The 15508-nt window shown below is 37.1% G+C and overlaps 1 protein-coding gene across 3 annotated transcripts in view; it reads right to left on the reverse strand.

Moving 5' to 3' along the window:
* LOC141906067 (centrosomal protein of 78 kDa-like) overlaps window positions 1-15508 on the reverse strand; it is a 68201-nt gene that overhangs the window by 7948 nt on the left and 44745 nt on the right. For 2 of the 3 annotated variants that reach the window (XM_074795244.1, XM_074795241.1), the window contains exons 2-12: window positions 9866-10028; window positions 9130-9236; window positions 8824-8996; window positions 7073-7145; window positions 6708-6986; window positions 4224-4402; window positions 3471-3572; window positions 3256-3383; window positions 1361-1556; window positions 1195-1272; window positions 821-984 (exon numbers count right to left, since the gene is read on the reverse strand). In XM_074795244.1, the coding sequence (XP_074651345.1) occupies window positions 821-984; window positions 1195-1272; window positions 1361-1556; window positions 3256-3383; window positions 3471-3572; window positions 4224-4402; window positions 6708-6986; window positions 7073-7145; window positions 8824-8996; window positions 9130-9236; window positions 9866-10023 (1637 nt within the window). In that variant the 5' untranslated portion in view covers window positions 10024-10028. Of the gene's footprint in view, window positions 1-820; window positions 985-1194; window positions 1273-1360; window positions 1557-3255; window positions 3384-3470; window positions 3573-4223; window positions 4403-6707; window positions 6987-7072; window positions 7146-8823; window positions 8997-9114; window positions 9237-9865; window positions 10029-15508 lie in introns of all 3 variants that reach the window. The other variant, XM_074795242.1, reaches the window with a different exon arrangement.

Genomic DNA, 15508 nt, shown 5'->3' on the forward strand with positions numbered 1-15508 from the left:
GTGTGTTAGGCAGAATTCCAGAAGATTTCTTCCCGGAAATGTCCGGAAAATTCCGGCAGAACATCTAAACCCTTACCCTTACCCTCTCTTACTCTAAACCCTAATGCCCTTCAGCTAAACCCTAACACGTCTAAACCCTAACCCTCTAAACCCTAACGCATCAAACCCTAACCCCCTAACCCTAACACATCTAAACCCTAACCCTCATGCATCAAACCTTAACCCATCTAAACCCTAACCATCTAAACCCTTACCCTTAAATCCTTACCATCAAAAACCCTTACGCATCAAACCCTAACCCTCTAAACCCTTGTTATCGAAACCCTAACCCCTAAACCCTAACACTCCGAAACGCTAACGATCGAAACCCATCTGGAAATTTCCGGCTCCGGAAAGAAATCCTCTGGAATTCTGCCCACCCCGGCCAGCCACTTCCGGAGAAAAATCCTCCGGAAATCTGACATCCGGCCAGAAATATTCTGGAAATAAATCCTCCGGAAATTTCCGGCACGATTCCGGAGAAAAATCTTCCGGAAGTTACTACTTTCTGTTCTGTGTAATTTCTGGACATGAATGCAGTTGCGAGAACAAAAAATTTAAACCAATTCCATATAAGGAAATGTATCCTATGACAGTGCTAATAATAATGTCAAGATTAGAAGTTAAAACCTGATGATATTTTCCTCAAAAAACTTTTTTCCCCCTGCGAATGAAGACTGACGGCCACCGCCAATCACGTGATATTTGACTGATCACAAAACCCAAAAGTGTAATTAGTGAGAACTGTTATCAAAGTAAAAATTGAGAATATTTTACTTACCCAGCATCCCGTAACATGTCGAGGAAAGCGTGAAACTTTTCGAAAGTCTTTTCAACTGTTTCCAGCACGTTATCATCATCAAATAAACTACTACCACTAGTGGCTCCGCCTTGTCTACGTAGATCATCAACCTCATGTCGCAGACGATTATTTTCAATCGTTAACTGAAAACAGTAAAGTTTCATCTCCTGATTATAATTTCCGATAGATAAATTTCGTTTTTAATCCTTTGAATTTGTACATGGTGATTTTAATCTCATCATCTCTTCTCCATGGCTAAAATGCAGTTATTCTACTTGGTCTACCAAAACAACATTTAAAATTCAATGGATAATTTCATCATTTTTAAAGTAACGTATAGTTAGTTTACTCACATCAATAATTCTTTGGTCAGCATGACCTTGACTTTCTCTTTCCTCTTTCAGCAAACGGCGGGTTTGTTCTAACTCAATCTGTTCAAATAAAAAACGAAATATGTTCAATTGATTTCTCTCATGTCGACGCTTATAGTTGTAGAGGAGTGAGGAATTGTTGTGTGACCTTGAGCAGACGAACTTCATTAGAATCAGAATTTTTAACTTGACTGTCAATTCCCTGCGGAAAACATCGCTCATATGATTCATTTGAAGTGTCCATAGTGACCGATATATAGGGTGGTTCTCTCTCATGGCTGATAGGTGCACTTTCATCATCTGATCGTTCATGAGTGGCATGTGTTAACTCTGGTGGATAACCCCTACAAAACAATAAATACACTAATCAAACCACTGACCACTCAACCAAAGAAATCATTGAATAGATCAACCAATGAAATAATATTTAACCCTTTGAAACATGAGCTCTCTGGACATGAGTTCACCAGACCCTGCCCTACCAGTTTATCAGCATATTCAAAACCCAAGAAAATTGATGCAGAATGATTTTCTTGTTTTATGATATTAATCGCTATGAGTGTAAACTCATCTATAATCATTGTTATCCCTGTTGAACACTTGTCCCTAAGATGATATCTAATTGGGTTTTTGTTGTATTTTAGATTTTTTGATCATTATTTTGCTTCAAAACACCCAAAAGTCTAAAACTAGCTTTTTTTAACACTGGAAAAAACGACGATGTAAACTACAGTCATGTCTTGATACACCCCCAGCCTCACATATTGCCAAAAATATTTGGAAAATACAGAACCATTTTCTTGGTTCAATTCCATAAAACACATAGTTAAACTGTTTGATAGTGAAAATACTTGATCACCGTATGCGATAAGTTATGCCTGCACAGGTTCACCTCTTCATCAAAACACACTGACTTAAGTTGCAAAGTTGCAAAACTGCAAATATTCCCAACCCATGGATTGGACTGTTGCCAAGACCATGTCATAAACATAATGCATGGAACTAGCATGATTGGGAATCCCTGTCATTTCCAGCAAAGTGATAAAGAATCTATCTAAGGTTTGAGTCCTAAATGAAAATTCGGTATGCATGTTATGGATAGAAGGTTGCTAGATAATGTCTTATGTTTGTAAAAAGATAAAAACCGCACAGAAATTGCAAGCGAATTATGTTTTCAATTATATCACTTTATGCCTTCGTAAACAAGAACTAAATTTCTAAAAGAGGGCTTGCTGACATCCTAGTGCATGCTCACCTGCGTGAAATTGCCATTTTTGGGCACTAAAAAGGTCATAGGACGGCCATCTTGAATCAGATCAACCCAATTTATCTTATGCTGATTGGCCCTTGGTAGATTCAAATATAAACAAAAGATCAAGGTAATTGATCAAAGCGTCTTCAAAATTTCCCTCGAAAACTTCGAAAATGTGTAAAAAGTGCTGATTTTGGCGAACAACAATGGCTGCCATTCGGCCATCTTAATTCTGACAGGGTCAGTTATTGGGCTGAAGATGTGTCTAGGGTATATACATGTGTAACCCAAATATCAAGACATTACATTGAAGCGTCTTCAAAACTTCCCAAAATAACTGGATTCCGTCCACGGATGGACGGCCGAACGGACGGACAAAGAGTGAACGCAATAGCCCGCTGGGACTAAAGTCCCAAGTGGGCTAAAAATAATACGAAAGGTCCATGGACATTGAGACCTTGTTGATCCAGAAAATGTTATAAGACGGATGGAACAGCTCTGGGGTCTTCTAAAATGTACAGTTAAATTGAGTAGGTCCCTATTTACCTCTGACATGATGGTTCAGGAACCCAATGTAATTAACACCCTAATGAACTGTAATATTCTAACCAGTACCACCACAATCACAAATCCCTGTTGTTGACATTGTACGGAGATATGACGGTAGTATGTTTTGTTAGATAATCACTGACAAATGTTACATGTGAAAAATGATAGAAGCACATGGCATAGTGGCCGGGATATATCAACTTAACCGACCAGCAGGGTTCAAAGGATTATGAATAAGTAACCTGTATCTAGCAGCCCTAAGTGCAGTTCTCCATGGCATTCCAGGTTTGGCTAATTCTGACACTGCGTACGTACGACCAAATCCTGCCCCTACTGTTCTGGATCTCTTTCTTGGATGTGAAGGAGTCATCTTAATACAATAGAAAGCATAACAATATCTATAAAATATCCTACAAAATGAAAGACATATCTCGAAATTTCTGGACGAGTAAAATACCTTAATAATGTTTGATTTCTTGGAAGTCCAAGCTTTCAATCGTTTTTTAGCTGGGGTTCTTGGTTTTGGTTTCTGCGTGCTGTCAATTCTAATCCATTTATACTGAAATAAATTTCTGTTTGTTTACAAATGAATAACAGGCTAAAGCTGGTGTCACAAAAATGGTACTTGTGGTTAGAAATGACTGGCAATTGCACAGCCAATTTTTGTTTGAATCCATTTAATATGGCACGGCAAAAAACATTCATCTTCGTTGTGAACACATTTTTTGCTTTGAAAGACAAACACCTCCCATTTTCATGCAACATATTTGAATGAATTCGGGACAATTGGTGAAGATAGTGTACTTTGCTGGTCCGCAACGCTAAGGAAAGTAATTGGGTGTTGAGCCCACATCTATCTCTACAGGCAGTGATTCCTAAAATTGACATCATAATCTGTTTTCAAAAAGTGCTTGGTATTATATACAGATAACCATCATTGCATGTATGTGTCATGTGCACTTTTTAACTACAGTCGGCTCCGCTTTATCTGTAGCGGATTTACTCGTATTTTCACATATTTTGTTGAAACAGGCTAGCCCGGTTTTTTTTAGGTCAAACCTTTAATCAATATTTCATTTTACTCGTAGAAATAACTCGTATTTTGCTTAATTCGTATAAATATCACCAGCAACAAAAGATATGAGTTAAGTGGAGTTGACTGTATATTGCTCATAAAAGCTGAATCAGATGTAGAGTAAGTGATAAATACCTCAGAATCTTGACCATTGGCATTGATTAAAACTTGTTCCATGAGACTACTCAAAGTTTCTCTTTCTACTAGTGGATTGGCTCGAAGATCCAACACAACCATCGTTGTATTATATTTTAGCACTTGGAGCAGAGCTTTAGCTCCAGTATCAGTCACACCACATTGCTGTAAATCTAAAGCTGTAAAACAAACAGGATTTAGTAAAACGAAGAAATTTATCATGAGGGTGACCCAGTTATTAATGGTTCAGCCTGAACGCAATGAGAATTTATCTCACCGTGAGGCTGCTTTTTTTATGAAAAGTTGGATAACGGATTTGAAGGGCTTGAAATCATTATGGTGACGGGAAGAAAAATGAAAAAAAAAACATTTACGTAAAACATTGAATTTATTACTAATTTAGTGAACGGGGAGCGGGATTTGAAAAAAAATAAAACGCCCTATTTTGGAGGGTGTTATAGGACAATGATACCCGAATATTGTCTATTTACTGCCTACACTCATAACTGACACCGCCATTTTTGCAAATCACAATTTACTGAATGAACCCACCAAATATACACATTAGAACACCCCCCATTTACCGCAATTATTTTGTGTTTGATGTCAAAAGATGATGTGGCAGTGGAAAAAAACTATGAATGTTTGTTTTTATTTCCATATGTATGCTTAAGAATAAAGGGGTGGCAGGAAAAAAAAAAATTTTTTTAATACCTAGAATCGAAAAAACTTTGTGGCGGATCCGTAATCCAACTAATAATAAAAAACGACCTAAAGGGGGTAGGGGTTAGGGCGAAGAGAGTTCATAGGTATAGAGTAAGGGTACTGTTATGCATTATAGTAAGGTAAGTAAGGGTAAGGATTAAGCTAGAAGTAGTAACAAGATCAGGTCTAGCATCTGGCTACATTGACTGCTAGTGGCAAAAGCGCTGCGCTACCACTACGGTGCTATTGTGTTCAAATCTTAACCCTTTCAATACCACATAGTGTCTCCACTGCGGTACCGGAGGGAATTTAGGGGTTTATAGGGGTATATTTGAAACTTAATAGAATAGTTACCAAGGCATCTGACACAGAAAATTTATATAGCATGTTGTTGATAACTTTTGGGCCAACAATGTAGACATAAATAATTTGGATATAAGTGAACTTGAGGTCAAGGTCACATACTCCAAGATGGCCGCCATGAAAAAAATTCACGAACAAGTGTCAGATAAAATGCTCTGTCTCCCAGCAAAATTCACTGATCTAATCAATTCCAACTGAAATTGTATGCCATATGTCCTTACTTTATGAAGTAAAAATTTTAAAGCAATAGAACAACTAAAAAATTTATTTTTCCACTCATTTACCAACTTCTCCACCGATATGTCGGAAGGCTGGATGTAAGGGGTTTCATTGGGGTATAATTTCAGGCCTCAGAAAATTGTTACCTATGTATTTGACACTGATACATTGTATACCATGGTGTTGATAACCATTGGGCTTACAAATAAGACAAATTATTTGGATATATGTGACCTTGAGGATGGACAATTGTCGCTGATTTCATTTTCATCATCAAAATCATTGCCGGCACTATAACCCTATTTTCTGACTAAGTCTCATCATCTGAACTGCTGCTGTCATATTCGTTGCCACTCTCAATTTGTTCAATACCAAATTCCAAGTCACCTGCATCATTGTCAGCATCATGTACGAGCTGCTGAACCGTTTCATCCAGCCAAATTGTGTTTTCCTGGCTGTTGCCATCTTGTATTTTATGCACATGGCAGCACCGGCTGATACTGATAGATATGCCCTTCTAGAAGAAGGGTTAAGTGATACGGTATCGCATACAATACGGGTATGCTAGCTTGCCATTTGTACCGTATGCCATACGGTAGCACTATTGTAAAGGTTAATAGTGGTTATTTTCTCAGAATTTTTCCAAGTGTAGCGTATTCATTGTGGTAAAAACTAGGGTGATTATCCTAGCCTTTGGCAAAAAGTGCTTACCGAAGAAGTAGTGTAGTGTTCATATTCAATGAGAATTTGTTACATATATCTAATTTAGGCTTAAAAATGATCATGTGCAACTTTATCAAGATCAAAACCAAATGAACTAATCATGTTGTATAACAAAAGTATGCAATTTTGAGCGGATTGATGGCAGGACTATTTTCTATTGGGATTAGGCTTCAGCTGGCAGTCTCGTAATCTACAAATCTTGGAACAGAACTTGCATTAACTGTACAATTTTGCAATACAGATAGCCAGTATTGCCAGAATTCAACACCCAACACCCAACAAACGAAAAACATAAAGCTGAGCAAATTTCAGAATGTCAGTGTGTGAATCAGATGTTATCCTGTCATTTGTCAATTTTGTGTTCAGAAGAAAGTACTAGTAGGCACAGAACTGTTCTGAAAAGTGCAGAGCAAATGTTGCATATGGTAAAAGTGAAGTGTAAAAGTACGTTAATACCGGTAATCAATTAATTACCTTTCAACCATAAATCATCTTTCAATGCTTCGGCTAAACTGAATGCTCCTTGATCACCGATTAATGGGTTTTTATTGACCGTAATACGTCGAATTCCAGTCATTCCATCGAGATTAGGTCGCCGATACCTCAAACTATCCTTCCAAGCTTCATTATGTCGTTTTATTGCCTGATGTTTTATAACTTTACTCAACGCATCAGCGCCAACCCATGACAAACAACAACCGGTCAAGTTCAATGACTGTATGTATACTGAATTCTTTATGCCTTTACATAAAACTAAAACAGAAACAATATCCATTATCTCATTGTTAGTTACAACATAAAAGAATTTATAGCTGGGACTAATTAAAACATCATCTTACTGTCCAATCCAGTATCACCAACATTACAATATTCCACAGATAGATGGCGTAAACATGTACTTTTAGCCAAACCCTGAAAAATGATTTGCATATCTAGGATAATAGTAAATCTACGTGGGATAATAATAAAGACAGGCGTTGAATTAAGAAAAGATAGGGCATTCCTCAGATTGTTGGAAGAAATATATCTGGCACACACAATTTCAAGTTATAGACTAAATGTGGAATTCTAAATGTGTCTGTTAAGAAATAACAAAGCTGATTTTCATGACATCGACTTTCAGAGCTCTAATTCTTGCACGATGGAACATCATCGGCAGGGGTTTATTGGCTTTACTGCACAGCAGGAGTGAGTGAGAATTTTGGGCATTGAAACTTTAAGTACATTAAACCAAGCAACAAGCCAGCTCATCAGCAATCAAATTACAAAATACATGTACACTTATAAACATTGCGGCAATTTCTATGTTAAGAAAGCTGGTTTATGTTTCTGATGGTTTATGATGCGTCTAGGCAAGCCACAAGCCAACAACAGAAAACAAAGTAGAACGCATCTTCGAGGTTCAAGGTGTACTGATTTTCAGGATTTAAAGGGAACTCTCAAAAGGTTCTCAATCCTCTTTTTGTAAATGTACGTCATCAGGTTGCAATGGTTTTATTGTTTGCTGTAAAATACAATTTGAATTGAATGATTTAATCAGTCTATTATGCACGTGAATCAACCACAACTGCACTACTCATGAGTACATTGTATCATGATTATTGAATTTATTTTATCATGATCATTGTAACAAAAATTAGAAGACAATGACTACCAGGTACTATTTTTTTTGTTTTCTACTCTGTATTTACCAAGTTGTTGTGAAATTAACCCGTCATATCATTCATGTACAACATTTCGTTTTTTTTCTAAATCATGCCCATAATGCTGATTGCAGCGCATGATGTGATAACCGTATATTTTGTATAAGTTTGATGGTTAAAATTAAGAATTTTTTGCAAAAAAAATTAATAACTTTATTTCCAATATAGACATTTCTGAGTCTCTAATCATTCTCAAAATGTTCACCATCAAAACACTCGAAAGTCCATTCCAAGAGTTTCTATCATGTTACCTATGCAGGCAGAATGAGATATTATGGAGACCACTTCAGGTTTTCCATGAATGTAGGGAATGATTAAGAAGCTTGACAGATGTCGTATTAACGTAACACATAAAAATTTGACTCATCCTCATGGATATTATATCTTTTCAATAGTATTTTTGCTATATTTTCTGGTTTTGGCTTGCCCATTCTTAACTTTTGGGCCCAGCCTAGAAATTTTCTTAGATCTAGTCATACCTCAATTTAACACCCCCGATTCCCCGACCAACCTCGCCAACCACCTACATTTCATCGGAAACTGAACATTCGTATCTAAAATGTAAGGAAAACCCCCGATTTACAGCACCTCACATACCGCCACTGCCAACGTAATCTCCTAGTACAATCATATACAAATGTATTACAATATTTCCCTATTTTACGTCATCATAAAAGTTGAGTAACGTGATCTTTAATAATACTATTCCGTCTCGACCTAGGGTTAGGGTTAAAAGGGTCAAAACCACACTATTTACTGCCAAAATCAGGAATCCCCAAGGGTGGCATTAAATCGAGGTATGACTGTATTCGAGTTCCTTATCAATCAAATAAGCCCAGGTATTGTAGTATATTCATTTTTCTTGTCGATTAGGGTTTTTAACATACCTTTGACAGAGAAATCAAATCTCTTTCACGTAGTGGTAATCCTTGTAATTCGATACAAATCAAATTCGATGTTACGTTCAAACATTCACGTAAAGATTTACACACATGATATGTTATTTCTTTTGACCGAATTGCTGGAATTTTACGTCGATAAATCGCGCTCCTTTTTTCATCTGAAATTAGAAAAGAGACCTATGTTTTGCTGTGTGTTGCCATACATTCTTGTTCATTGGATCATACATTTTGGAATTAAGGATTATACTATTTATGAATTGGTTTTTTGATAAAGACTTGATGAAAATCTACCTAAATCTTCCTGTTGAAGTGACTGCTGGAAATAACTTCGAATTCCAATAAATTCGAGAGTCTTATTGATTCTCACTGTGTTTAATATCGGTGCCCAGTCAGTGGCCCTGTCAAATAAACATTGTTATTATGAATTAAATGCAGCAAAAGTTATAACAGATACTAGTAATACAAGATAAACAAGGAACATATGCGTTCAGGAGGTTCTGTTTTAGTGAAGAACACAGTGCTAACCGTAACGTTGCCAGTCATCTGGGGCCGACTGTATTATCAATCCGGACAGATCCCTAAATCAATTTCCCACATGAGTTATACAGTTCAAATTCACCATGCACTATACCATAGTAGGCCTATGTCCTTGGATTCACACCTATTGGAAATCAGGTTTCTCGCTGTCCCAAAATGGCTGTCAAGGTGGACATCTTGAATTTCCATTTAGCGTTCTACAAACTTCAAATGATGTTTATAATGTTTGCTTTCTTACAATGAAGATAAATAAGATAGGTCACTGCCTACACCTATTGAAATTCAAGTTACCCACACTTTCAAAATGGCTGTCATTACTTTAAACATTCCGGGATAACATAAGTGTGAAGATTAATGAGGTGGCAATGGTGCCAAATTTGCTAGAACTCCGAGAAACTGGTCTTGCCTTTTTCCCCATGCAAATGGCCAATTAAGATCTGCATAGTGAAATAAAAGCCCACTCTCCTAATGACAGAAAAAACAAACATACCTTACTCGATCTCCATTCAAATCGAGCACATTTTCATTTAGGTGAGTCTTCACTGCTGGTAATGGACAGGAATCTTGTAATGCACATAGATTTTCATAATGTGATAAATAATCATAAGCGCCTCTTTGCCGAACTTGAACGGTTTCTATTAAAGTCATCTTCACTGAAACATAAAACAATAATCACGGATGAAAACTGGCACATCAAAAAACGCAGAAACTCAACAAATCTGTCATCCATAGCTTCGCTGGAGAGTATGGCTAAGGGGGAATGGTACTCAATGTACCTATATCATGCCTACTTGGGAAATGCCACTGAAATTTTCAAAATAAACCCTCATTGACATAAACAGGAACTAGAAAGAAATTCAAAATCATGAGCCTGCTGACTTCCTGTCCTGGTCTAATTTGATGGGGCCAAATATCATCACATATCTCTTTTATGCCAAAAAAAGGACCGATTTTATGTCGATTCATTTACAAACTATATTCAGGTAAAACACCTGAGTGTAAAATACACCCTGAGAGTATGTCGTTTATGAAGGTAGTCAGACATGCCAGATAAAAAAAATCTACATCAGTGACATATTCAAATTTTGTCAGGGACAAAAATATCCAGCCACATTTTCAGGGACATTTAAAAGAATCTAGGGAAAAAACCTACTATATTTTACACTGAAACATTGTTACGACCATCCGAGATATTAGAATATATCTTTTTTTACACAACTCGAATTCTGTTTCATAATTAGCTGCTTTGCTTTGATTGACATGATGCCAGATTCCCCAGCTACTCTACAACCAATTATACCAAAAAAGCTGTGTCTTTATAAGCTGAAAGTTACTTATGTTGGGCCATGAAAATTTTTCATTTTGTAATTTGTATCAAGAGCCCCAAGGGGCACTATGGCCAGCCTGTCAGCTTGGTCATAAAATGGCAAATGATGCATTGTGGGTTAAATGTGTCCAAATACACTCCCAGCTCGATAGACTAGTCAATAATTTACACAGTTCAATAGTGCTTTCATAAGTAGCACAGACAGTGACTGGAGCTGGCAGGAACAAATACCTCAGATGAATCTTTTCCCTTGGTCTTAGTGATTTGAATGTGGAATAGAATTGAATTTTCTGAAATTGGCTCAATAAAACAAAATTGAATTGGATTTGCTGTTTTACTTTGTTCAATGCAGTAAAACGGAATTGGATTTGATATTTTTTGCAGAATAAAATTTGATTGAATTTGCAGTTTGAGCACATGGTTAATTAGCATATCAAGGTCATCCATCCGATTCGAGAAAAAGCTATTTTTCCCGGACTTTGCACAAATGTCAATGATATTTTCTCCCCCCAAAAACCAAATCAACTAAAGATTTCACAGAAATCGATATGCAAATACAATTAATTAGATCTTAAAATAAAACCCGGAAGTAAAACGGTAGACGATCCCACGGGTTCACGTGAACATCTGCTGATCTCTGCGGTTAAGCCAATCATAAAGGAGTCTTTGCTTTCTGATTGGCTTTTTAAAACAGATATTTTTGCAATCAGATATTCGCGAAAAAGTTCAGATAAATTTTAACTAGGCCCTCTTTCAAAATTCAGCTTCATAGGGGATGGAGAATGGATGATGCTCTAATAAATGATTTTGATCTGAATATATGCTCAGTTGCACAGTCAAAGAGCCTTAGCTCAGGAAACCATGCCATTTAAATTCGCTCCATTTGTATAGTAATAGGCTCAGCCTACGGCTGGCCTAATAAATAAGTTGTTGATACTATTCTACAGGCTTCTCGCTTTATCTATGTCTGTAGAATGTTGCACAGAGAATGACGAACACCAGGCGGAAATAGCTGATCAGCAATTAGCGCGCGGCAAGTTTGATTGACAGCGCTACAGATTGCGTCTATGGGATCTGCATAGCGCGCAAATGCATTTTGTTTCATTTTGTTGAATGAATGGCAGCTTATTGGAACACTGCAAGTTTCCTGGAAAACTGAAACTAGGCCACACTTGATTTCCAACATACAGTCTGAACACGAGTCTCTCGCGTGGGGTGGGGCCTCGCTGTGGAAACTCAGTTGGATCGGTTATAGTAGCTCAAGCGAGCAAGTGCCAGGACTATTTGAAATTAAACGCGACAATGCAGAATTAAACGTGAATGAGGCAATTCTCTCCGGGATTTTTATGGGCTCTTAATAAAATGTAAACTCTCGCCAGGATTTTAGGACTAAAATATAGCTGCAAAGCAGCGATAACGGGTTTTCTGAGCAGGCGTGCTATTCAGTATTTGAAAAGTGGATAATACAAATATATCAATACGGGATATGCATTTGATGTGTCAAGTCACACCAATGCGGTTTAACATAACATAATTCATAGTTATAGTCACATTGGGGGTTACTCAGGTCGTTTAGTTGTCTGTGGAGTCGAGTAGATTGGTTACCCTTCTGTAACATTGGTTACGGAGACTCGTCAGCTTGATGAGTTGTATGTATTATGATTGTGCACCACCTGCATTTTCCGAAATAATGTTCATATAATTATTTGAAGGGACGATTGAAATCAATTATCAACGTACATCTGAATATGTAATAGTCCTTAGTAACTTTCTGTTGCAGAGGGCATAGAAAAGATTTTGAAATTATTTAATTAAAATATAAATTTTATTTACGAAAAATAAACTATTATGGTCAGTACAAATTGAAAATTCATAGTGTATTTTAAAGAACAAGCTTACATAGCTTACAGAATACATCACGTACATTTGAATTTTATAAGTGATGGGTAAAAATCAACATGTTGCAGAAAGAAATGTAGTTAATTATTTAACAATATCGAAATATGTGCTCTCTTTTTAAACTAATGGAGTGATACGCAATTAATCACATGGCCTGTATTAAAAGAAAGAACATACAAGTTGGATATTTATAAGTCGAAACATGTGAACAGAAACTAAAACTTTGATGTCAGTGACCAGTATGGAATTACACAACGACAATTGGCTTTAAACTCAACAAACATTATTAAAGAATGTTTCAAACAAAATGCTTTATATAACGACATGAATAAACTTGTTTTACAAAACAAGAAAGTACATTTTGAACTTTTGAATGGTCGAATCCCATTTATTCACAGTAACCTGTGATGTGGCGATTCTCGGAGCCATCCTTCTTGATGACGTCACTAACAAGTGGTCACGGCCGTACGCGTGCACTCATTTCTTTGAAAATCTAGCTTCCTCGCGGAGCAGGACCTGGTGACGCTGCGCCCCGCCCCCTTCGCGCTGAGAAATATCTTATTCCCAGTCAGCAGAGACAGGTTCTAAAGATCATAGAGTGCATCGCTGGAGGGTTTCCGATCCATATAATTGAATTTGAATTGGTGCGGTGGCGCTCTCAATGCGGAAGTTTTTGTCACTAAATGACGTCACAAACTGTTATTTCGCCGGTGCTTGTTGTCTAACAATTCAATTCAATTCTTTATTTACAGTAACCTAATAAGTAATTTTAAGTTTCAAATAGGATGGAAAGTACATTCAGACAATCTGTTGGTTCAGAGAGACCGTTATTACAGTATCAATTTATACATTTCGTTTCGAAGCTGTCAGTTGCCGAATCTGAATGAAGATTTATTTTATTTGATTTTATTTGACGAAATCGGCGGAAAATATATAATAATAATAATCAACAGAATTTCAAGAGGGTTTTCGACGAAAGTCAGAAAACCCTAATAAAATTTCTGTGACAAATTGGGGCTCTCCGGTACAGCGAATAAAATTTCAAAAACCGGGACTGTCCCAGCGAAACCGCATGTCTGGGCAGGTATTGAAAATAAAAATGGCTTTCTTTGACCTTGACCTTTGACATACAAAACCCAAATCTGCTCCTTGGGCATCTTTTTTTTTAAATATTCATTGCTAGTCATTTGGCTGAAGACTTTAAACTACATGGTTGCATAGACACGTTTTCAGGTTTTCCTTTAGAAGGCTACCTTGGTCATTTAAAAGGTCTGGTAGGAAATGCTCCACATCCACTCCAACAAGTGATCAAATGTCTTAGTGAAAAGGCTTCGAAAATCTATCCCTCAAGAGCCATTTTTCCCAGTTCTCTAAAAACCACATAGTGATGGACCAGTGCCTGGGTTTTAATGGGTGTTCAACAGTACAAGAAAGTTGCATTTCATTCCGAAAATGGTACTGGTAGCTTCTATGGATTTCAGGGTGATTTTTTGAAATATTTTGAAAATCTTGCTTTTGGGCTGTATTGATAGCTTAAAATGTTGTCTTTAAAATAATATAACTTTTATTACACTTTGAAAGCGTTTTATACATTAATAAGTGATTTAAAAAAAAATTCTACAACTTTGGAAACCCGGAAGTGCAACATTTTTCATCTAAAACATCATTATTTTGGCAAAATTTTGAATTCTATCAAGTATAAACCTAAAGACCATAATGTGCTGCCATCTATGTCCCTCTTTAACCGATGTTTGGAGGTTGTGTGGAGCCGCCGTCTCCTATACTCAGCTATCCCATATTTGGTGATCAGAATTTTTTTTACAAAATCTTCTAAAAATCGGTGTTCATCAGTCAATCCAGAGACTAATTTCGAAAAAACAACCACTGAAGTAAAAGAAAATATTTGTTTTCTAACATAATTCACAAGAAAAAAAGGGTAAGAAGACGTATTATGTTCGTAAGAGACGCTTTAGAGGAAACCAATATAAGCAATCCGAACCCGGAAGTGAAAGAGAATCTCCAACATCCAGTGTCATTAGTGCTTCAAAACGTAAACTTGATACATCTGTTGACACTTTACAGGCCGCCATTGAGAGTAAGAATGAAGACCACCCACTTGAAGGCTTTGCTATTATTGATTTGGTGATTTTACGAGAGATTTTTACCAAGTACTGTAAGTGGCGGATTGTGGAGCGCCACTTGATGTTGTTCATGAACCAAGCCATCGATTTGGTTTTGCGCTTTCTCTCAAAATGAAATGCCACACCTGTGACTATGAAGAGAATCAGTATTCCTCCAGAAGATTTTCTGACCCAGCTATTGTAAACAAGAACAAGAGTAGCCCATTCATAATAAACCGTTTAGCGACAATGGCATTTCGTTCACAGGGACTCGGCGCTGAAGCTATGGAGAAAATGTAGTGCATCATGAATTTTCCAGGTTCACTTTCGACGAATAGCTATAACTCGCACGTCTCTATGCTAGTTGAACATTTCAGCAATGAGTGCATACAATCTATGCAAAATGCTGTCGGAGATATCAAAAATAATTCTGATACTCTTGTCGAAACCGATATCTCATTTGATGGTACCTGGCATCGGCGGGGCCATACATCCATGCATGGTGTATTCACAGCCATTGCACAGGACGTTGATAGATGCATTGATTATGTAGTGAAAAGCAAAATACTGTAAGAAGTGTGAGGTATGGAAAAAACGGCAAGATACACCAGAGTATATAGACTTCGAGCGAGAACACAAGCCTCGTTGTCCAATCAACCATGGTGGTTCGGCCTGTGCGATGGAACCAAAGGCGGCTATAGAAATGTTTGCCAGGTCTGTAGAGACACGTGGCTTGGTCTACAAAGCCTTCATTGGGGATGGAGACAGCAGCACTTACCAAAATGTG

This window comes from Tubulanus polymorphus, chromosome 5, assembly GCF_964204645.1.
Source record: "Tubulanus polymorphus chromosome 5, tnTubPoly1.2, whole genome shotgun sequence".
NCBI classification, from domain to species: domain Eukaryota; kingdom Metazoa; phylum Nemertea; class Palaeonemertea; order Tubulaniformes; family Tubulanidae; genus Tubulanus; species Tubulanus polymorphus.